The sequence below is a fragment of the Ranitomeya imitator genome, chromosome 8 (genome assembly GCF_032444005.1).
Source record: "Ranitomeya imitator isolate aRanImi1 chromosome 8, aRanImi1.pri, whole genome shotgun sequence".
In the NCBI taxonomy this organism is placed as follows: Eukaryota; Metazoa; Chordata; class Amphibia; order Anura; family Dendrobatidae; genus Ranitomeya; species Ranitomeya imitator.
Window position 1 is genome coordinate 26,616,785 of NC_091289.1, and position 25,044 is coordinate 26,641,828.

General features: G+C 41.6%; 1 protein-coding gene across 2 annotated transcripts in view; it reads right to left on the minus strand.

Moving 5' to 3' along the window:
* The window catches only part of PTPRG (protein tyrosine phosphatase receptor type G), a 572,884-nt gene that overhangs the window by 187,463 nt on the left and 360,377 nt on the right, over positions 1-25,044 (minus strand). For both annotated transcript variants that reach the window (XM_069736625.1, XM_069736626.1), the window contains exons 7-8: positions 16,714-16,871; positions 10,620-10,812 (exon numbers count right to left, since the gene is read on the minus strand). In XM_069736625.1, coding sequence (XP_069592726.1) covers positions 10,620-10,812; positions 16,714-16,871 — 351 coding nt within the window. The remainder of the gene's footprint in view (positions 1-10,619; positions 10,813-16,713; positions 16,872-25,044) is intronic.

Genomic DNA, 25,044 nt, shown 5'->3' on the forward strand with positions numbered 1-25,044 from the left:
TGAACTTCTATGGTTTGATTTCTCTGCCTGTGTGGATTGGATGGGTTGCTATTGACATCTAGTGTTAACCCCTTTCTAACCTCGGACCGGATAGTACGTCCGAGGTCAGAAGCCCCGCTTTGATGCAGGGCTCCGGCGGTAAACTAGAATCAAAGCCGGGACATGTCAGCTGTTTTGAACAGCTGACATGTGCCCGCAATAGCGGCTGGGGGAAATCGCGATTCACCTGCCGCTATTAACTAGTTAAATGCCGCTGTCAAACACAGACAGCGGCATTTAACTACCTCTTCCGGCCGCGTGGCCGAAAATACGCGCATCGCCGACCCCGTCACATGATCGGGGGTCAGCGATGCTTCTGCATTGTAACCATAGAGGTCCTTGAGACCTCTATGGTTACTGATCCCCCGATAGCTGTGAGCGCCACCCTGTGGTCGGCGCTCATAGCACACCTGCATTTCTGCTGCATGATTATCGCTGCTATGTAGCTGAGCCGATCGAGTTGTGCCAGCTTCTAGTCTCCCATGGAGGCTATTGAAGCATGGCAAAAGTAAAAAAAAAAAAAAAAAAAAAAAAGTGAAAAATAAATAAAAAAAAAATATAAAAGTTTAAATCGCCCCCCTTTCGCCCCATTCAAAATAAAACAATAAAAAAAAAAAAACCTACCCATATTTGGTATCGCCGCGTTCAGAATCGCCTTATCTATCAAAAAACCAAAAAAACATTAACCGGATTGCTAAATGGCGTAGCGAGAAAAAATTTGAAATGCCAGAATTATGTTTTTTTGGTCGCCGCGACATTGCATTAAAATGCAATAACGGGCGATCAAAAGAACGTATCAGCACAAAAGTGGTATCAATAAAAACATCAGCTTGGAACGCAAAAAATAAGCCCTCACCCGACCCCAGATCACAAAAAATGGAGACGCTATGGGTATCGGAAAATGGCGCAAGTGTGGGATTGCACTTTTTTTTTGCAATTTCACCGCACTTGGAATTTTTTTTCCCATTTTCTAGTATACGACATGCTAAAACCAATGATGTCGTTCAAAAGTACAACTCGTCCCGCAAAAAAATAAGTCCTCACATGGCCATATTGACGGAAAAATAAAAAAAAGTTATGGCTCTGGGAAGGAGGGGAGCGAAAAACAAACACGGAAAAAACGGAAAATCCCAAGGTCATGAAGGGGTTAATTTACATGTCAATAGCACCTTTATAAATATATTCACTTAGAAAATTAGTGACGTGCTCAATACTTATTTCACCTGCTGTATATGGAGCAAAATATAAAAAAAATACAGGAATAAAATTAATCACATATTCATCCTCAAAGCCTCCAGCAGATAGGAGGTTAAATTCTTTATGAAATAAAGCTCAGGATACAGATTTTATGAATCAGGAAGGTAAAAGGTCAGAAGAGCAGTAAATGCTCATAATTGACAAAGTCTTTGGGATTTTTTTTTTTTTAGCTTCAGGAGGAGTTTACTTATTTGGCTCAGAGGAAATTTGGCAGAAAAGGTCAGCGGATGCCTGGTCTTGTAATAAAGAACAAACTCTGCACCGGAAAAAATTGGTGGCCCGCAGGCTCCGTTCAGAACTATGGGAACTAAACAATATACAGGTCCTTCTCAAAAAATTAGCATATAGTGTTAAATTTCATTATTTACCATAATGTAATGATTACAATTAAACTTTCATATATTATAGATTCATTATCCACCAACTGAAATTTGTCAGGTCTTTTATTGTTTTAATACTGATGATTTTGGCATACAACTCCTGATAACCCAAAAAACCTGTCTCAATAAATTAGCATATCAAGAAAAGGTTCTCTAAACGACCTATTACCCTAATCTTCTGAATCAACTAATTAACTCTAAACACGTGCAAAAGATACCTGAGGCTTTTATAAACTCCCTGCCTGGTTCATTACTCAAAACCCCCATCATGGGTAAGACTAGCGACCTGACAGATGTCAAGAAGGCCATCATTGACACCCTCAAGCAAGAGGGTAAGACCCAGAAAGAAATTTCTCAACAAATAGGCTGTTCCCAGAGTGCTGTATCAAGGCACCTCAATGGTAAGTCTGTTGGAAGGAAACAATGTGGCAGAAAACGCTGTACAACGAGAAGAGGAGACCGGACCCTGAGGAAGATTGTGAAGAAGGACCGATTCCAGACCTTGGGGAACCTGAGGAAGCAGTGGACTGAGTCTGGTGTGGAAACATCCAGAGCCACCGTGCACAGGCGTGTGCAGGAAATGGGCTACAGGTGCCGCATTCCCCAGGTAAAGCCACTTTTGAACCATAAACAGCGGCAGAGGCGCCTGACCTGGGCTACAGAGAAGCAGCACTGGACTGTTGCTAAGTGGTCCCAAGTACTTTTTTCTGATTAAAGCAAATTTTGCATGTCATTCGGAAATCAAGGTGCCAGAGTCTGGAGGAAGACTGGGGAGAAGGAAATGCCAAAATGCCTGAAGTCCAGTGTCAAGTACCCACAGTCAGTGATGGTGTGGGGTGCCATGTCAGCTGCTGGTGTTGGTCCACTGTGTTTCATCAAGGGCAGGGTCAATGCAGCTAGATATCAGGAGATTTTGGAGCACTTCATGCTTCCTTCGGCTGAAATGCTTTATGGAGATGAAGATTTCATTTTTCAGCACGACCTGGCACCTGCTCACAGTGCCAAAACCACTGGTAAATGGTTTACTGACCATGGTATTACTGTGCTCAATTGGCCTGCCAACTCTCCTGACCTGAACCCCATAGAGAATCTGTGGGATATTGTGAAGAGAAAGTTGAGAGACGCAAGACCCAACACTCTGGATGAGCTTAAGGCCGCTATTGAAGCATCCTGGGCCTCCATAACATCTCAGCAGTGTCACAGGCTGATTGCCTCCATGCCACGCCGCATTGAAGCAGTCATTTCTGCCAAAGGATTCCCGACCAAGTATTGAGTGCATAACTGAACATTATTATTTGATGGTTTTTTTGTTTGTTATTAAAAAACACTTTTATTTGATTGGATGGGTGAAATATGCTAATTTATTGAGACAGGTTTTTTGGGTTATCAGGAGTTGTATGCCAAAATCATCAGTATTAAAACAATAAAAGACCTGACAAATTTCAGTTGGTGGATAATGAATCTATAATATATGAAAGTTTAATTGTAATCATTACATTATGGTAAATAATGAAATTTAACACTATATGCTAATTTTTTGAGAAGGACCTGTATACGCACTACTCGATCAACTGTTGTATGAGAAAATGAAAACAATCGCACTTGAGGATAGTGAATCATAAGGTTTAATTTCTTAATTAGATGAATTATATATTCAAAGTTTCCTAGGATCTGTTCACATGTCCAATCTTTCAGTCCGTTATCCGAACCAAGAAATGGAGTGAGATCTGTTGCATCAATTATTGCCCCATTGTTTATTAAATGGACCATTTGGGTTGCATTTTTTGGGGGGAACGAAAGAAAGTTCCGCATTCAGGATTTCACATTCTAAAAACCATCACCAAACGGACCCCATAATAATCCATCAATGTGGCCACTCGGCTTCCGATAGCAAAAATGATGAAACAAATCCGTTATCCACTGAAAATCTAATATACTATAACTATTTATATTTCACACAATTTGGAATCCAAAATAACATGACTTTCTGATTTTCCTTCAAAATGACCAGAATCGCACTCATCTGTACAAAGTTTGTATAAACCTTTCCTTTTCATGTTAGCCTCTTGGAAAGCTTTGTAAAGAATCATAAAAAGCACCTGTACCCCTGATGAAGCAGGTTTAATGGCGAAACATGTCATGGTGGTTTGTGTGATAGGTTTATAACAATTGTGGTGGCTGTTCCTTGATCAAGCAGGTTTAATAGCGAAACATGTTTTGGCAGTTTCGCAACGGGCTGTAACAATTGTGGTGGCTGACTCTTACACACGAAAGGTGGTGTGTACCGCAGACATGCCACAAACCTAACTATTGCATCAATATGAGAATGGAGGATTCACGCCCCCAATTAGACAGTAATATTGGAAAATCCATAGATGAGGAACTTTCTTCCCCTTTGTTAACATTTTAGAAGGATACCTAATAAAAGAGATGTGATAATGCCATTAGATATGTGGCAGAAGAGTGACATTTTTCTGTTCACTATATCCATATAACACTTTGTCCATATATTAACCCCTTCACGACATGCACCGTACATGTACGGCGCATGTCGTGCCTCTCCCTTTGATGTGGGCTCCGGCGGTGAGCCATCTTTTCTGGCACATGTCAGCTGTTTTGAACAGCTGACATGTGCCTCTAACAGCCGCGGGTGGAATCGTGATCCACTTGGGACTGCTAACCGGTTAAATGACGCTGTCAATCTCTGACAGCGGCACTTAACTCATGCTTCTGGAAAGCACACCGGAAATCCCACCCATTGGTGACTTTGTCATGTGATCACCGGTCACCGATGGGTTGGCATGACAAACAGAGGTCTCCAGGAGACCTCTATGGTTGTCATAGCCGGATTACTATGAGCGCCACCCAGTGGTTGGCGCTCATAGCAGATGAGCATTTCTGCTACATACAGGCGATCTGATCATCGCCTGTGTGTAGCAGAGGCGATCGGACAACAGCAGCTCCTAGTCTCCCATGGAGACTATTGAATCATGCAAAAAGTAAAAAAATAAATGTTTTTAAAAAAATTGAAAAAAATAAAAAGTTCAAATCACCCCCCTTTTGCCCCATTCAAAATAAAACAATACAAAAAAAATCAAACCTACACATATTTGGTATCGCTGCGTTCACAATCACCTGATCTATCAAGCTATGAAAAGAATTAATCTGATCCGTAAACGGCGTACCCAAAAAAATTAAAAACCCCATAATTAAATTTTTTTGGTCGCCGCAACATTGCACTAAAATGCAATAACGGGCGATCAAAAAAATTGTACACACACCAAAATAGTATCATTAAAAATATCAGCTTGGCACGCAAAAAATAAGCTTTCACCTGGCCCCAGATCTAGAAAAAATGGAGACGCTACAGGTTCCGGAAAATGACGAACTTTTCTTTTTAGCAAACTTTGGATTTTATAATCACCTCTTAAATAAAAAAAGAACCTATAAACGTTTGGTGTCTATGAACTTGTAATGACCTGGAGAATCATAACGGCAGGTCAGTTTTAGCATTTCGTGAACATGGTAAAAAAAAAACCCACCAAAAACTTGTTGAATTGCACTTTTTTTTTTTGAAATTTCGCACCTGGAATTTTTTTTCCTGTTGAGTACACAATACGGTACAAACAATGGGGTTGTTCAAAAGTACAACTCGTCCTGCAAAAAATAAGCCCTCACGTGGCCATATTGATGGAAAAATTAAAAAAAAGTTGTGGCTCTGGGAAAAAGGGGAGCGAAAAACAAACACAAAAACGAAAAAGGGCTCAGTCATGATGACGGGGTAACGGAAAGTCAAACAATCTCCGTTCAGTTTCATGAGCAAACAAAAGGAATAAGTCATCAGTTATGCAATCGGGACCATTATTAAGGAATGGGTCTGTGTTTTTTTTTTTTTTTTTTTTTTTTTAGAATGGAAGAAAGATTTTATTTTAGAACCGGAAAAAAAAAAAGTTTAAACGCTAAATGGATCCCATAATTAGTGCATAACTGATGTGACCGATCGCTTATTGACCAAAAATCCAAGTACCACCACAAGGCTTGTGTAATGTGAGTGGGGGCATTACAAATAACCTCAATGAAGAAGTTCACCCTTTTGGGATTCGACCTCATGACTCCAGTTTATAGCCATCATTTGTTTTCTACCGGACTGATAACCCCCAGTGTATGGCAGTATGTGGGCCGAAAGAGCCAATTAACCACATAATATATAGAGATTAAGGTCATCTATTTGAGGTTCATTAAAGAAAAAACAATTCCACGCCACAAACCGGTCGTATTTTTCTTTTTAATTTCCCTGATCAGGCAGAAAGAATCAATGTGCCTGTGCTTGTAATAATTACGGCTATTGGCAGAAAGCGATTTAAGCGATTTAGGTAACCGGAGCAAATTAGCTCCTCTCTCGGTTCACGACGCAGAAGCCACATCAGGGACGATGCCAAACAATGTCATAATGACAGGATTGTTGGTTCAGTCCTGGCTACTTTGGCCTGGGAACACCTGAAGGATTTTTGGGACGCCGCACAAAAGTGCTTTTTATCTCCCTTTCAGATGCACAAATGTATTTGTAATGGAATTGGCCGGGACTTTGGAAACCAGGACCAAATGCGATGAGCGGAGAAATGCAGCTCGAGTGTGCCATTCAGAGGAGGTTTTAACTGAAATTAGAAACATTCCGCAAATTCTGGAGGAAAAACAGAAGCAAAACACTCGACTACGCACATGGAAAGCTACTCGGACACGGGCGCAGCTGCTGTCCATTAGGAAGACGGAAAGTAGTACGAAACGAGGTTTAAAAAAAGGACAAAGTGACATTAGGAACATCAATAATAAAAAAAAAAAAGAAGATAATGGCATGCTGATGTGAACTTCAAACTTCAAGTGGTAAAGAGAGAAATGGAAAACAACAACAAAAAAAAGGCTATGCTACAATATAACTAGAGATGAGCGGTGTTCGAGTCGAACTGTTCGCCAATTTTAAATTTGAGCTGTTTTGGGCGGTGTTCGAGTCGTTCGACGAACCTGAACAATTTGCTTAAAATTCGGCTGGTCGAGTTTCTGTTTGATAACTGTTCGTTCACCAAAATCCTAACTTGATTTTCACATTAAAACGGTTTATCATTGTTAATAGACTGTTTCAGTGTATAGTGGGCCGGAGGGGTGGGGGATAGATCTGTGCTGAAATGACGCCAATCTCCATTTTTTTTTTCTTTCCCACATTTACAGTCTCTCAGCCTATCAGCAGTGCACACACACACACAGCAAAGTGCATGTGATGCACGCAAGCAAGGGCATGTGTCATTGGCTGTGTATGTCACATGTCCTCCTTGCCCTATAAGAACCAGCCATTTGCCCCGTCGCCACCATTTCCTCACTGCTGCAGCTGAGTGTTAGACGGCACCATACAGTATAAGAATGTGAATTGCGAGCGAATTTGCAGTTAGATAGAGAGAGATAGGTTTAGGGAGTCGGGAGGAGTCGGGACTAGTTGTAATATCAGCCCTTTTCAGGGTAGGTTACAGCAGTTCCTAGCACTTTTTGCCAAGCAGGTCTGTGCCAGTGCTGTGCAAGTGTTTCTCACAGCATTTGGTGTAATCAAGTTCAGCCAATCCTTTTGGGCTAGTAGCATTGTCTCGTAGTCATCTGAGTAGCCCGCCTGTGAAGCTAGCTACACCACCTGTGTATCTACATTTTTACTGCATCTAACCCAGTAAATCGTTTTGGGCGTAGTAGCAGAGTACCCCACCCACGAAGCTAGCTACACCGCCTGTTTATCCAAGTAGTAATTTTTAACTGCATCTAGCCCAGGAAATCCTTTTGGGCCTAAAAGCATTTTGTGCTACTCAGCAGAGCACCCCACCCATGAAGCAAGCTACACCGCCTTCTTTCTCTCTCAATCTAACCCCTCGGCTCTGGGGTGTCCGCTCTCCCTCCAGCTCTCTCCTTCTCATAGGTGGACTACTGCGTGTTTTCACACTGTGGCAAATCTTTTGGGCCCAGGCATAAGAAGTCGTCGAGGTAATGGATAATATGTGCCGCCTTAGAAACGTCCATGACGACACATTCGAGGAAGCAATTAAACGCCTCAAAAAGTGAGCAGGATATGGAGCACCCCATGGGCAAACAGCGATCAATGTATATGCTCCTTCACAGAAGCAGCCCAATGGGAGGACACTATTCGGAGGCACAGGTAGTAACCGGAACGCCCCCTTAATGTCTGTTTTGGCCATTAGGGTGCCCCTTCCCAACTTCTTGACCCGCCTGATTGCCTCGTCAAAGAAGGTACAGTATATAGTACTGAGCTTGGTTCCATGTCGATGTTGTTTACGGACCTGCCCCTTGGATATGACAAATGGTGAATTAGTCTGAATGTATCGGGCTCCTTTTTTGGCACAACTCCCAACGGGGATACCACTACGTCTTCTAAGGAAAGTGTTCTGAATGGACCCGCCGCCATTCTACCTAAAGATATTTATTTTTTAATTTTTTTTGTCACAACGTCTGGGTGTTGGTAGAGTGAGTTTAGATTTTTACTCCAGCCTTTCTTGATTTTAGAAGGGCATGACATGCCTATATCTGTGTCTCCTCCTCCTTACTCCTCCACCTCTTTTCTTTTGGCATGACTATATGTACTTGTGACTTTTCCATGTGTTTGTTGTGTCTTCTGAGCAGTTTGTCAGCTCTTGGACACCTTTTAAGGTGTTTTCTATGTGTTTGCCTGCCATTGGTTTCAATGGGGTTCGACAGTGTTCGTCGAACACGCCCCATTTTGACAGACCGAACCGAACTCGAACACTAGGGGGGTGGCTCAAGACTAAATATAACTATATAAAATGGAAACATAAAATGATGTAAAATTAAAAAAAATAAACATGCAATGGTTCATTATCATTAGTAGTGATGAGCAAACGTGCATGGATAAGATGATATCCGAGCATGCTCGGGTGCTGAGTGTCTTCGGCGTGCTCGAAAAATATATTCGAGTACCTGCGTAGGGGTTCACGGTTTGGTAGCCAATCCCCGCATGTGTTGTGGCTGTGAAATAGCCGCGAGTCATGCAGCAGCGGTGAGTCGAACATGTTTTTCGAGCATGCCGATGACACTCAGTTAGCACCTGGAGAATGCTCGGATAACTCCTTAATCGAACACGTTTGCTCATCACTAATCATTAGGTGTTTTTGCTAAAAGGGAATTACAATGTTCTATTATGTAATCAGATTTTTGTTAAAGGGAACTTAACGGCAGCATTTTACTAAGTAAAGTAGAGACACGGTCGTATTGGCGCTGACATACAGGTTTAAATGATACCTAATGTGAAGAAATCTGTTTCGTAGATTTTCTAGAAATCTTGTTTGAACTTTCCTTGTATTCTGATCTTTGTGCATTGGGGCGGGACTCTGGGCGGGACCTTCAACTTTGTCCCAACACCTCCACTGTAACTGGGTGTGTCTTCATTTAAAATTTTGTGCCAACGCTGGGCAGGACCTGAACAGGTCGAGCTCTTGTAAGTTTTCAGGAAAATGGTGCCGGTGGCTGCACACGCGTAGATTGCTCAGGGGCACCGGCGCATTTTACTGAAGGTCACCATTAGATCAATCCACACAAGCACCTCCCGCGGTTAGGATGACGCCTGCATGAAATTTTGAAGAAGAGACCACCCAGACACAGAGTGGATGGAACAAAGTTGAAGACCCTCCAGCAGTCCCGTCCACAGGCTCGCTCCGATGCACAAAGATATGACTGCAAGGAAACTTCAAACAAAGATTAAAAACCATCTACAAAATAGATTTCTTCACATGAGGTTTTAATCAGTATGACAGAGCTAATACAGTCCTTTTTGTACTTAACTTTAATGCTGCTGACTGGTTCTCTTTAGATGTGTTTATATCCCAATAGTTACAGCAGGAGGAGGAGGTGAGCTGTGATATCACCTATTGTGAATGGTGGATCCTGTGTTATCTACTGTATATAGAGGTGTTATCAGTCATTGTACAGAAGGAGGAGGTGAGCTGTGACATCACCTATTGTGAAAGGTGGATACTGTGTTATCTACTGTATATAGAGGTGTTATCAGTCATTGTACAGGAGGAGGAGGTGAGCGGTGATATCACCTATTGTGAATGGTGGATCCTGTATTATCTACTGTATATAGAAGTCTTCTCTGTCATTGTACAGGAAGAGTTAAGCTGTGACATCACCTACGATGAGTGGTGTATAATGTGTTATCTAGTGTATATAGAGGTGATATTAGTCGTCATAAAAGAGGAGGAGGTGAGCTGTGACATAACCCATTATGAGTAGTGGATCCTGTGTTATGCGCTGTATATAGAGGTGTTAAAGCTGATTGTAACCCGGTCTGTGATGTTACTGAGACTTCAGAAAAGTCTTCTGTACAGAGCAGGCAGTATGATTGAGTATTAGATCGTGATATAAGGACAAAAATGTGTAACGTAAAAAAAAGTATCTTAATAGGTAGTTTTTTTGTATTAATACTCCATTTGAATAAACAAACTATTTAAGTCAGTCAATCTTTGAGCATTGCTTTTAGAAAAAAGTACGGTGCGAAGGAGGCACTCAACCGTGAACATTATGGATTTTTAATATTGAAGTACAAACAAGGCATGGATGCAATTTCGGCAAATAAACGGACCCATAATCCTGAAAAGTAGTTGAAGCATCTCCCATAACCACACGGCATTGGAGTCTAGGAGTACACCAACCCTTATTTCGAAGTTGGGTGGCCAAATTGTCACTTGCACATTTTACCGGCAATTCTCCGAGCAATGTTTCTTCATCTCTTTGGCTCAGTGGCATATGTTGAGTGAAGCAGAAAATAAATTCCTGCGGTTTTCAGACTGGCATCTTAATTAAACACCTGTCTTTCCAAGTTCATTTGTAACCGAAAAAAGAACCTACAACAGGTCTACAACATGTGGAGCACTTTACCTTTCGAAGCTTCTGTGCCAAAAAGATTGTCCAAGTCGTCAGACATGTCTTGGCTCCAAGCGTCCTTCACAGCAGACTTATACACGACCCTATCATTTAGAGGCTGTTTTGGTCTGAAGTTGTTCCTCAAATAATCCACGGACTTGACGTGGTCCTGCTGCTCCGTGGTAAATATGGAATAGAAAGCTTCCAGCTGAAACCACAAAATTACACAGAAGCGTTAAAGCCCGTCCATTTATAAACAGCATTATTTATAGACGCTCACCATGACTTGGATCACAGGTTTTCTGCATCCAAAAGCTACATCGAAAACATGTCAGCCCACAGAAAAAAAATTCCAAGATGGACCAAAGAGTCAGAAAAGTCCATAGCCTCAAAAATACTCACAAAACTAGAACTGGGGTAAGAGTTTGAGACCGATAAAGTTGGTGGCCCCTGTACAGAAGATACTTAATCCTATTTTCACACTAACATTTTCCTAATGTTTCAGGCTTTTAGAAAAGTTTCTAGGTTAAAAAAAAAAAAAAAAATAGCATTTTTGACAATTTTTGTCCACCAGTGGGAACTGCTTATTTTGCAGTAGGAAAGTCTCACTTTACTGCAGTGCTGGGAAAACGGTTTTTTATTTATTATGAATTTATACTTTGCAGGAAAATTAATTTTTACTGAGAATATTATAATTTTTGTAGTTTTATGAATTTAATTTTTTTTTGAGTACCCTTTTACCAACAGTGTAACAAAGGAAGGAATTTAGAAAATTACATCCAAAGATAATGATTTGGTATCTGTAGTTGAAGTCTAATAGTTGAGTCCAAAGACTGAGTAGCAGTCGGTGTCTTCCAAGTGTGCCCCATTTTTGATGTTCAATTTTCTTTTATGAATTAAAAAAAAAAAAAAACGTATGGCAAACATGGGCACAGAACAAAAATGGATGAAAATCCAATCCGGCACAGTGATGAAAAACAGGTTGGTCCATATGAGAAAAAAACCCTGACGTCTGAATGAGGTCTAAAGGAAACCATACTTTTAGGGGGCCATTCGCTGGATTTTTTTTAAAATTTAAATTGAGTTCCTGCTCCGATTGCCGCTGCTCTGCTGATTTTGGAGCAGTTTTTCATTTTTCTTCTGTGCCCTCCTATTACTAAGTTATACCCCCCAGTAATAATGGTGCAAATTTTCCCTTCGACCAACTGGGTGTATTCCACAAAACTTCTCTTTCGGTGTTTGCCGTTTCTCCTCTGACGCTGGCCAGTCAAAATATGAAAACACCCACTAGGATGTTCTGGGTTATGCGCTCAGTTGGTTGAAGGTGCAATTTGTACCATTATTATTGGGGGGGTAGAGAGGAGCGGACTCCTTGGCGCAGTCCTGGTCCAGGTCAGTGCTCTATGGCCGCGGACAGGAGCTGCATGAATCTTCTTGCTCTTCGGGATCGCAAGTGTGGCTTATGATCAGCCGGGCTGGCAAATTATCCGAGCATGCTGTGTTATCCGAGCATGCTCATGCCCTAGTCAAGTATTTTTGTCGTGTTTGAAAAAAATGTTTGCGTCCTCGCGGCTGCATGTCTCGTGGCTGTTTAACGGCTGCAACATATGCCTAGATTGCCCAACAAACAGGCAATTTTTGTTGCGGCTCTCTAAGGCTATGTGCACACGTATTCTGCTCCACTGCAAATTTTTCGCCAGCGGATTTGATAAATCTGCAGGGCAAAAACGCTGCGTTTTTGCTGCAGATTTATTGCGGATTTACTGCGGTTTTCCTGCGGATTTCACTGCAGTTTTACAACTGCGGTTTTCCATAGGAGCAGCTGTAAAACCGCGGTGGAATCCGCAGAAAGAAGTGACATGCTGCGGAATGTAAACTGCTGCGTTTCCGCGCGTTTTTTTCCGCAGCATGTGCACAGCGTTTTTTTGTTTCCCATAGGTTTACATTATACTGTAAACTCATGGGAAACTGCTGCGGACCTTAAGGCTATGTGCACACGTTCAGGATTTCTCGCAGAAAATTCCTGAGAAAAAACGGACATTTTCTGCAAGAAGTCCGCAAGAAAACCGCATGCGTTTTTGCCGCGATTTTACCGTGGTTTTGCCGCATTTTTGTGCGCAGTTTTGATGTGTTTTTGCCGCGTTTTTTTCTGGACACTTCCCAATTCATTTTGTAGTGGGAAATCCGCAAAAAAAACCCCGCAAAATTAATGAACATGCTGCGGTTTTTACCGCAATGCGTTTTTTTCACGAAAAAAATGCATCATGTGCACAAAACATGCAGAATTCATTCTAAATGAGGGGATGCTTATTGTATGCGTTTTTGTAGCGTTTTTATCGGGAAAAAACGCAAAAAAGTGCAAAGAAACTGCAACGTGTGCAGCTGTGGCAGCAAGAGAATTTTTTTTTAGAGCACGCCAAATATACTCCATTAAGACACGAGCATGCTTGGGTAACACTTCATCCAAGCATAGACGTAACCTGTGTACTGCACCCTAAGCAGATGATAGCATGCCATGCCAGAAAATTAAACACTGCAGTGGGAACCAGGAAGCTTAGTAAATTTGTACAGGTCCTGTCTGCGGAGAGTCGCCCCTGCCCGCCAGAGAGAGTCGCCCCTGCCCGCCAGAGAGAGTCGCCCCTGCCCGCCAGAGAGAGTCGCCCCTGCCCGCCAGAGAGAGTCGCCCCTGCCCGCCAGAGAGAGTCGCCCCTGCCCGCCAGAGAGAGTCGCCCCTGCCCGCCAGAGAGAGTCGCCCCTGCCCGCCGGAGAGTCACCCCTGCCCGCCGGAGAGTCACCCCTGCCCGCCGGAGAGTCGCTCTTGTCCAGAGAGCACGGACCTGGAAAGAGGTCCAGTGTTGCACAGATCAATCCACTCATGTCTACTGGGGGGCATAACTTGGGAATAGAGGGGCACAAAAGAAAAAGAAAACCTGTTCCCAGAATCAATGGATCAAGAGGTACTGTAGTAAGATTAAATAAAAAAAAAATAAAAAGGAAAGATCCTCTTAAAAAGATGGAAACAGATCTTACTAAGTAATAACTGGATTCTAATTTCTAGACATTTGCCATAGATACCAACAACTTTGAGTCATTAAGCCCTTCCCCATTCATGTAGAAAATTTTATAAGACCCCCAACTTTATCCAAATGTGCACACCCCCATGTTCTGGCCTGTGGACATTTACATATATGCAAACCCATAAGTGAAGGCTTTACTAAGATTCTACTCATTAGCATACAATCCATTCATCCGTAATGGTTATTGGTGCTTCAGTTTCATTAAGCAAATAAATATTTTAATATTTTAACGTTCTTGATCTGTAATAAAAAAAGCTCATAAAACCGAACTCGTAAATATAATAACATCATTGGCCAATCAATTCCGCTGCTCCATCAATAATGCAGCAGGAACATCTGGCAAATTCACTTTATATATAGAAAAAAAAAGATCGGCTGTGTCGGTTTTGCACCTTTCCATGCTCGCATGATTTGCGTTGTGACTCTCGGCCTCTCCTGATACAACATCGAGCCAAATAAACAGATGGAGCTGTACAATCATGTAAGAACATGCGGAATTAAAATCTGGCCGCCTACCTACAGGTGATGTGGACACTATCTGAAAACCAGAACCAGCGTTCTGCCAGCAGGTGGATGAACAGACGTCAGGCAATATCTCCATCAGTTAAAGGGACACTAAACAGGAAGGAATGAGAGCGAAAAAGAGCAAAAATAGCCACAGAAATCTGCCAGAGAAATGGGAGTCTGGCACCTCGGTTTCTTGATAAGGACGGTGAGAAATTGGATCAAAATGAGATCAAAAGAGGACGGCTGACCATAGAACATGGCACAAAAATGGGTGCACCACCCTAAATGAGAAAAAGCTTGAAGTTTTTGGATTTCCGCCCCTTTTTCCATCTCTCCCGACTCGGGATCTGTCACTAGATTTCACAATAAAAGCTGCAAACATTATTACAGGATATGGACACCTTTAGGGTAGGTGCACACGTCAGGATTTCTTGCAGAAATTTTCCTGACAAAAACCGGACATTTCCGCCAGAAATCCACATGCATTTTTACCACGTTTTTGATGCATTTTTGGTGCGTTTTTTATGCGTTTTTTCCCAAATGCATAGAATAGCGGGAAAAGTGCAGAAAATCCGCAAAATTAATGAACATGCTGCTTTTTTTTTTACCGCGATGCATTTTTTTTCGCGGAAAAAAAACGCATCATGTGCACAAAACATGCAGAATGCATTCCAAATGATAGGATGCATAATGTATGCGTTTTTAATGAGTTTTTATAGCGTTTTTACCGTGAAAAAACATGAAAAAAAAAACGCAAAAAAACCAGAACGTGTGCACATAGCCTTAGGGTTTCATTGAAATTGCTGCATGGTTTAGCTTCTACAAGCTCTTTGATAAAATTCATAAAGCTGGCTGCAGAATGAATTAACTGAGAATCCATCAGTGAACAGATTTTGAGAGGTATTGCTTCCTCCCCCCCAAAAAGTGATCAAAAACTGCTATAGGAATTTAAAAAAAAAAAAAAAAAAAAAAAATTGTTCTGTTTTTTTTTGGCTACTTGCACCCAGAGTTTTTCAGGAGTTTTTTTTAGAGCGGTAACTAAGCAGAAACACATTAAAGGGACACTGTCACCTGAATTTGGAGGGAACAATCTTCAGCCATTGAGGCGGGGTTTTTGGGTGTTTGATTCACCCTTTCCTTACCCGCTGGCTGCATGCTGACTGCAATATTGGATTGAAGTTCATTCTCTGTCCTCCATAAGACACGCCTGCACAAGGCAAGATTGCCTCATGCAGGCATATACTACGGAGGACAGAATAAACTTCAATCCAATATTGCAGCCAGCATGCAGCCAGCGGGTAAGGAAAGGGTGAATCAAACACCCAAAAACCCCGCCTCCATGGCTGAAGATTGTTCCCTCCAAATTCAGGTGACAGTGTCCCTTTAAGCTTCTAAACTATTCGAAAACTGTGTGCACATAAGCTTTGATCATTCCGACTAGACGTGTCCGGCCACATTCCAACTAGACGTGCCCAGGCTCGCTCAATATATTGAGCAAATCCATGCATGTTATGTTGGCAAGTCACCAAATCTATGGAAATTAGATATTTGCAGTCACGTGACCGCCTGCCACCAGCACTGGAGAATCACGATAGCGGGCAGTGTGCGCTCTCTTAAGAATCACACGTCTGCAGACACATTGAAGGGTTTCCAGGCTTGGGCTCATGTCTGTGGTCACTAACAGCATTGAGGAAATGTCGCTGGCGTTGGAAAAACTGCATCAGTAAAACAATCGCCTGCAATTGCCCCGGCAGTCTGCTTTAGCAAGACTGGTTGTCAAAAATGGGGGACACCACACCTTTTTTTTTTTGTTTAAATTACTTAAAAAACAGCACAGGGACTCCTCTATTCTTGATAACCAGCCTTGCTAAAGCTGACAGCTGAGGGTTGCAGCCCCCAGGTGAGAGTTTGGCCTGGCTGGTTATCAAAAATACAGGGGAACCAATGTCATTTTTTTTTAAATTATTATTTATTTACAGCACAGGCGCTGGCTGATGAATACTCCCATTAGCCGACCCCAGTGATCAAAGGTAAACTTTGACAGCGTGGAACCGCGGCTGTCTGACAGACGGTAATAATTTTATCGCCGATCAGAAACAGTGCGAATAACACCCGATGTTCGGGAGGCCGAACCCGAATAGTAATACTGGTATCCTGATGAAGTCAGTGCTCGGTGTCCATGCCCGGCGTTCGGTACGGATGCCGAACTTTACTGTTTGGGTTCACCCATATCTAGTCATCAATGAAAAAGTAGCGAAGAACTTCTTTAATAACATCTGTAGATTGTATTGCAAAATCCGGTAGCAGATCAGACAATGTAGAATGCCATCGGCACAGTTCTGCCTCTTCTTTCCTTCATGGAGCCCCTCGTAGAGAGCGCTTAGAGCACCAGGTTTCCCATATATGACGCTATCCGGGTTTAGGTCCTCATCTCATGTTAGTTTTTGGCTTCACTTAGTCTTCAAAATATTCCATCAGGACAGTATAATATTTTATGGAGAATCACGACCCCCTTGGTGACTTACCTGCTGATACGAGATGGGAACGGGTCTGCTAAATACGACCCACTCAACTATTTCACTACATGGAGGCGTCGTAAGGGATCCGGTATATCTGTAAAAACTTCCCAAAGTTGCCGGAAGTAAATCCCTCAAGATAAATGGATCCAGAAAGGTTTCTTTTTCTGTAAAAAAAAAAAATTAAAAATAAAATAATGAAAAATATCAGATAAGACATTTTATTATAAATTTATGTTGTATAGTTTAGTTTTTTTGGTGATCACTGGGTTTTACCCGCGTCGTAACCGGCAGCGAGTGTTATACAGATGTCACTACAGTTAATAAATGCAAATATGCAGAGAAATTAGTCACTTTCGACTGAATAATTTATATCCCTATGGTATGCGGAGCATTTACACGAAAATACAGTCAACCATGAGTAGATTTCATGATTAGGACGTAAGATATTGTCTCTTCTACTCACAAATCACAGAGAATAATGTATCTACATTGGTCCCGGCTTAATATATAGTTTTCCAATCTTAATCACACCAAGACACACTGGAGCCACATTGATAGGAAGCCCATTAACCTACGGATGGGTGATTACCACTTAAAGGGAACCTGTCCTGTACCGACCGGTGGGTAGCAAGGTGTAGGCGGGAAGGAGAGAATCAGATTGATGTTAAATTTTGTAGCAAAAGATTAGATGTATCTGGTGATTTTTTTTCACTAATTTCCATTACATGCATAGGAGTCCAGTGGGAGGTCCTACTTTGTGATTAAGGGCTCTCTATGCACATACGGGAAAGGCAGGCAAACATCAGATTGCATGGCCAAAACCTGCCGACAGATTTCATTCAAAAGTTAGATCCACTCATTTGCCAAAAAATATTATTGAAGGTTAGATTCTCAGCACACGGTAAAGTCAATCACCAAGGTCTATCATAACGACGTAAAAAAAATGGCATGTCCGGAAAGCCCAGCACAGCACTCCTAACGATCATAAAGCAGCTGACAAATGACAAGCACCCCCGATAATCAAAAAGAATGGAAGAACTGCCAGATGACCGCTGTTCCTTCCATTCTCGGAGATGAACTTGACAATCCTGTAGAACAAAAAACAAACATAACGGAAGAGTTATCAGATGATGGACTCTTCGGAGCGGTTTACATAAGGACACCCACATTAGGTCATCGTCCTACGATAGACCAAAAAGTATCACAGTGGAGGGGAAAGACTTGTAGCAACAACAGAGAGGAATCGCATAGATGGAGACCGCACAGAAGAAATCAATATCCAGTTATTGGGAAGCAAGGTTCTAAAGATTTGCTACAGTACCATATTTTTTTCCTAAAGACCAAGACATCTAGAAGAAGAGATTTGCAGGGAATCAAACAACATTTCTTTGGACATCTTCAGTGAATAACATATTCTGTTCAATTTTTATCTCTGCAAAAGGAAACATGACTGCAATAGTAATAGAGTCAGAAGACAGGTTGTAAACGCCTTGTCAGAGAAGGCGCTGGAAGGATAGCACATTAACTCGTAAGCCATTAAAAAAAGAGAAAAGTCGACATTCGCTGCAACGTACGACTATGAGAAGTGCGGTGGTGGAAAGAAAACGGTGCAACAGTGAAACAATTAAAGGGGTTATTTCCACTGAACGACACTTGAAGGTAGGCACAATAAAGGCGTTTGAAGCACTCTTTCTAAAAGGTGTCCAAAGTTGCCGATTTTGGTGAGATTGTCCTACCATCAGGAGTGCAAGGTGGCCGCCTAACAGATAATGACAGGAGAACGAAGGATTGGGCAGGATGAATTCAAAGGCTCACAATCCTTATCAGTATGTCTATGGAGTTTGGGGGGGAAACGGGAAAACCCGGGAGAAACCCACTCAAATATGCAGAAATATACAAACTCCTTGTAGATGTTGTCCTTGGTGAGATTTGAACCCAAGACCGAAGCAGTGAAAAGCATCAATTCGAACCACAGAGCCACCGTGATTTTACCATGAGTCCACAGGGAGTCCTCCTTTCAGGACTCACATTTGAATGTGAAGGGTGTCTAAAAGAGTGTCTTGAGTTTTGGAGGACAAATTCTGCCTGTGAGCTACCCAAGCAAACCATCTATTTAACCAAGCTGTATGCAATGGTCCATATTCCCTGGGGAGGCACAGCAGGAAAATTATCCACTTGATGGCATGTTTCCCAGTTGATTGCAAGGGGTTCCCAATATCTGGACATCTAAAAAGGGACAAAAAAAAAAAAGTGGTCGGGGCAGGGGGTTAGGGTGCTTTAAACTTGGGTAACAACTTGTGTTTCTGAACAGAGATGATCAAAAAGATTTGGAAGGCCCTGGTCTAGCAGTCATGTCAGTAGTCTGTGGCTACCGGATGGCAGCCTTGCGAATCATCCACCTGACGGAATCCGCAGCATTCTCATTTCTATAGAAGATACAGGTATAGTTAAACCAGTGATCGTTGGGTCATTTGGTAAAAAAAACACATCGCTGAGGTAGCAAACTAGCCATATATACATTATGCCGTGTTAGTCAACGGCACCGAACTTTTGGACAAAAATTCAAAATGGCCGACTTTTTCCCAAATGATGACAATGTGTCGTTGGTTGTCTAGAATGGTTGTTCGTTGTTACATTTCACCTAACGGAACAAATCGTTTGAGTTGAAATGTTTGGTTTTTCTAAACTTTAGACTAATTTACATGACCATCTTAAGATCCATTGTAGGGAAGTTTCACCCTCTTCAGAAGTATTTCATGCAAATGTAAATGACTTGTTCAAGCACAATAAAACACATTTGTAAAAACGGCTTTAATACATCCTAATCCCCAACATTGCGTTTTTCTGAGCTCGTTAAGAAGCATTGTGTAATGTATCCCCCCATGTCGAGGTTCTCTGTAGGAGAATTACAAAGCCCGTGTACCAGGAGTAGTACAGAGAACCTACAGAAGTCCTCACCATATGCCGACAGTATCATTTTTTAATAATTAATTGTTCATCAAAGTGATAGAAGAACAGGAACGCTAAATTCAAAGTTATTCAAATTCCAGCTATGAATAATGGATGATTTTCATATTAAATACACAGTGTATTAAGCAGTCTACATTTCATTTAATTCTGTCCTTTAGTTTAACTATTTGGGAGAACATAATGAATGATAGATCGGCAGAAATATCACTATGTGGAGCCTGTTTAAAATTCGAGGAGCATGATTCATGTCTGAATTTTGACAATTCGATGTCTGTAGATAAAAAAAAAAAAAAAGTATCTGAAAGTGGATGAAGTCACTGAAAACTGCTCTGTAAAGTCAGAGTGAGTGTCCGCCTCATGTCACTATAACAGTTAATTTATATACTCGCCAATTAAAAGACTTATCAGACGAGTCCTCCAACTTCACTAAATTAGATGCAGTAGGAATGTTATGTACTTGCCCTACAGTCATTATCGAATTTTCTCCAGGTTCAATATCATGGGCTAAAAGTCGGAGCCAAGGCTTTCCTGAGCTGGAGGCAAATTTGAAGTTTGCTGAACTTGTCTTGAATCTAAAAAGTCGTGCTGCCCTCTAACAAATTCCTCCCTTCCTTGTTATGCCTGTGCGACTGCTGCCCAATTGGCAATGCTCATGTGGCTCCGAGGCAAATTTACATGGCACAACTGTCTTCCCTTAGAAAATGTCTAGGCATGGGCTATAAAATTACAGCCTGTAATAAGGAACTGTGATATAGTTAAGGTGTGTGTGCATATATACGTGTGCGCGTATGCATATGTGTGTGCGTATGCATATATACGTGTGCGCGTATGGTGTATGCAGACATGTGACAGAAATTTATATACATATAAACATACACACATCCAGTGCATACAGGTGTATACATGAATGTATACATACATACACACAAGTATACACCTGTATGCACATGTATACTGCACTGTATGCACATACATAGTTGTGTGAGAAATTGTATGCCCCCTTCCTTCCTGATTTTCTATTCTTTTGCATGTTTGTCACACTTAAATGTTTCAGACCAAACAAATTTACATATAAGGCTACTTTCACACTAGCGTCGGTTCCGACGCTAGCAATGAAACGGAGGCACAACGGAGGCAGCGGATGCATTTTTCATGCGCATCCGCTGCTCCATTGTAAGGTGCGGGGAGGTGGGGGCGGAGTTCCGGCCGCACTTGCGCGGTCGGAAAAAGCGGTCCGTCGGCAGCAAAAAACGTTACATGCAACGTTTTTTGCTCCCGGCGGTCCGCCTCAACACGACGCAACCATCGCACGACGGTTGCAATGTGTGTCAATGCGTCGCTAATGTTAATCTATGGGGCAAAAACGCATCCTGCAAACAACTTTGCAGGATGCGTTTTTACCCCTAAACGACGCATTGCGACGTATTGCAAAAAACGCCAGTGTGAAAGTGGCCTAAGACAAAGATAACACAAGTAAACACAAAATGCAGTTTTGAAATGAAAGTCTTTACTAAGGGAAAAAGAAATCCAAACCAACAGGGCCCTGTGTAAAAAAAAGTGATTGCCCCCCTCCCCTTAAAACATAAAAAAAACTGTGGTTTATCACATCTTTGGGAAGCAGAGTTCAAATTCCCTACCCACACCCAGGCCTGATTATTGTCACACCTGTTCTCAAGCAAGAAATCACTTAAATAGGACCTGGCAGACAAAGTGAAGTAGACCAAAAGCCAGTCAAAAGCTAGATAATCATACTATCCAAAGAAATTCTGGAAAAAATGACAAAGTAATTGAGGTCTAGTAGTCTGGAAATGGTTCAAAAGCCATATCTAAAGCTTTGGGACTCTGGCAAACCACAGTAAGGCTATGTGCACACGTTGGGGATTTACTGCGGATCCGCTCCGTTTCTTTTCATGCAGAAACGCTGCAGATCCGCAAGTGATTTACAGTACAATGTAAATCAATGGAAAAAAAATTGATGTGCTAATGGTGTGGAAAATTCCGCATGGAAACACTGAGGATCAAAAGAAGGAGCATGTCATTTATTTGTGCAGATCTGCAGCGTCTTTGTACCCATGCCATTATAGAAATCTGCAGGGGTAAAAACGCATGAAATCCACACAAAATCCGGACAAAATCCGCACAAAAAAAACGCATCAAATCCGCACCTGTGTTTCCTACCAAGAGATGCAGAATCCGCACAAAAAATTCCAGAGGCAAATCAGCAACGTGTGCACATAGCCTAAGAGCTATTATCCAAAAATGACAAAAATATTGAACATTGGTGAACCTTCCCAGGAGTGGCAGACTGACCGAAATTACCCCAAGAATGCAGCGACAACTCATGCAAGAGGTCACAAAAGACACCACAACAACATCCAAAGAACTGTAGGCCTCATCGGCCTAAGGTTAGTGTTCATGACTCCACCATAAGAAAAAGACTGGGGTATAAATGGCCTACAGAGAGTCATCTCCGTTATGCAAGAAAACATCTTGATGATCCTCAAGACTTCTGGAAGAATACTCTGTGGACTGACTAGACAAAAGTGGAACTTTTTGGAAGGTTTATGTCCCAATACATCTGGTGCAGAAGTAACATAGCATTTCAGAAAATAAACATTATACCAACAGTAAAATATGGTGGTGTTATTGTGATTATCTGGGGGTGTTTTTGCTGCTTCAGGACCTGGAAAGACTTGCTTTAGTAAATGGAACCATGAATTCTGCTGTCTACCAGAAAATCTTGAAGGAGAATGTCTGGCCATCTGTTCATGGCGTCAAACTGAAGAGCACTTGGGTTATGCAGCAGGACAATGACCCAAAACACTCCAGCAAGTCCACCTCTGAATGGCTTATGAAAAACAAAATTAAGACTTTGGAATGGCCTAGTCAAAGTCCCGACATTAATCTAATTGAGATGCTGTAGAATGAGCTTAAAAAGGTGGTTAATGCTCGGAAACTCTCCAATATGGCTGAATTATAAAAATTCTGCAAGGATGAGTGGGCCAAAATTCCTCAAGAGCGTTGAAAAAGACTGATCGTCAGTTATCGCAAACGCTTGACTGCAGTTGTGGATGCCAAGTGTGGCCCAACCAGTTATTAGGTTTAGGGGGAAATCATTATTTCACGCAGGGCCCTGTAGGTTTGGATTTCTTTCTCCCTTAATAAAGACCTTCATTTCAACACTGCATTTTGTGTTTACTTGTGTTATCTTTGCCAATATGTACATTTGTTTGGCGACCTGAAACTTTTACATGTGACAAGAATAGGAGATCAGGACGGGGCCAACACTTTCACACAACTGTATACACACATATACAGGTCAACATTTTTTTATAGAGATTTCTCCTATTGCGTCTTTCCCACTCCGTTGAAAATGGAAACTTCAGCAGCAACAGTTACGGTGTCTGTGGTGTTCGGGAGGTGGGCTCAGCTAAAAGGGGTCCACAAAAAGTATTGGTCCCAAGTACTGTAGTGCCGAGAAGACCGTCTATATCTAGGAGAGTGATCAGGTTCTAACAATGAGCTGTGCCCACGATAAATTACAAAAAAAAAGTATATACAAAAAATAAAAATATATATCTGGAGCAAACCAGAAGCACCATCATAGGTTGGGTTTAACATGATAATAAATTAAGAAAAATGCTAATTGTTATGACAGTTCATGAAGAGCGGAGTTGATACCAAAGTTTTCATAACTTCACTTTATCACTTGTTTAATTCTCCAAGAGGAAACACAAATAGAGACTGAAGTGAAAATGCAAAATGTGTGATAAAAAGGGCAGGGATTTATATTAGTGTTGTCCTGAATCAAATGCTGCACTACACATGGATGAGTGATGGATCCAAGGTTAGAGGGAGTCAGTCAGCAGAAAATGACTGCTCAAACCAAGCACAGCTTGTTGGTTTTCCTGCATCATGCGCTGCACCAAGCACAACAATTAGAAGCTGCTCGGAATGACATTTTAAAGGAACCTGCCAGCAGGATTGTGCTCAGTAACCTACAGACAGTGTCAGGCCAGCGCCATTATACTGATTACAATGATAGAAAGATTAAACAAGAACCACAGCACAGATTTCATCAACATAGGTATCGCTGTTATCAGTATAACGGCGCCGACCTGACACGGTCTGTAGACTACTGAGCACAATCCTGCTGACAGGTTCCCTTTAAGAACTTGACTATTTAAAAAGCTGACGAGCGTGTGTGCAAGGTTTCCTGAAAAGGCAACGCGTCATCGGAAAACTACATTTAAACAAAAAACAAAAAATCAGTATTCGTTCTTCTATTAAAATATATTTTTAAACCATATTTTTTTGTTCCATGTCAATATGTATTAAAAAAAAAAAAAGTCAGTTTTCACCCTGACCACTTTCTCCTACTGGCTGACATACAGCACGACCAGAACACTCTCCCACAGATGTCTATAGGCATCTCATGTTCACTCTTTCCTATAGTCCAAGTGACTGCTATAAATCATACTGCTGAAGGCAATTAGTGCTGTAAGCAAAATGACTGCCTCCTGTCCAAGATCCTATTCCAATATATAGTAGGTGTAATATTAGCAAATATCTCCAATTAGAAATGTAGTATAGTTCTTCTGATTAGCTATGTCTCTTTCCTCGTGCGCAGGCATTCCAGGACCTTCGTTATCCATTGTTACGACCACTGATATAGTGACAGGTAGTTGCTACTGGTTGTAACCATGGATACCTAAGGTCCTGCAATGCCTGCACAAGAGGAAAGAGACAGTGATAGCAAATCAGAAAAACTATACTAAATTTCCTATTGGAAATATTTGCTAATATTGTTATTATTACAACTACTACACATCTGGATAGTATCTTGTAGATGGGAAGACCCCTTAAATCAAAATATAGGGAAAAAACTACCAGAAAATAAAACATTAGAAAATAAGACACCATCTAGTGTAATTTGGAAATGATATTTTCCCTTGAGGTAATGGCACACCAATAGGAGAGCCATACAAGACAACATCAGTATTCTGCTCAGTGCTCTCTAGGTGGGGGCTACACTACAGATTATACATCGCAGCCCAAGATATTAACGTTACACCTGTGGCCATAAGTGATGCAACATTAGTCATTGCTTTGGTCACCTACATAGCCACCAAGAGCCATCATCCCATCTCTAGAATGGGCGACCAAGGCCGGTGGACAAAGTGATTCTCCACCTACAAAGTATACTACAGGGTAATATAACATCTACCCTACATTTACCCAATAACTTAAGGGTACTAAATACTTAACAAAAATATAAAACGCAACACTTTTTTGCTTGCTACCATTTTTCGTAAGCTGAACTTAAAGCTCTAAGACTTTTTCGATGGTCACAAAAGGTCTTTTTTC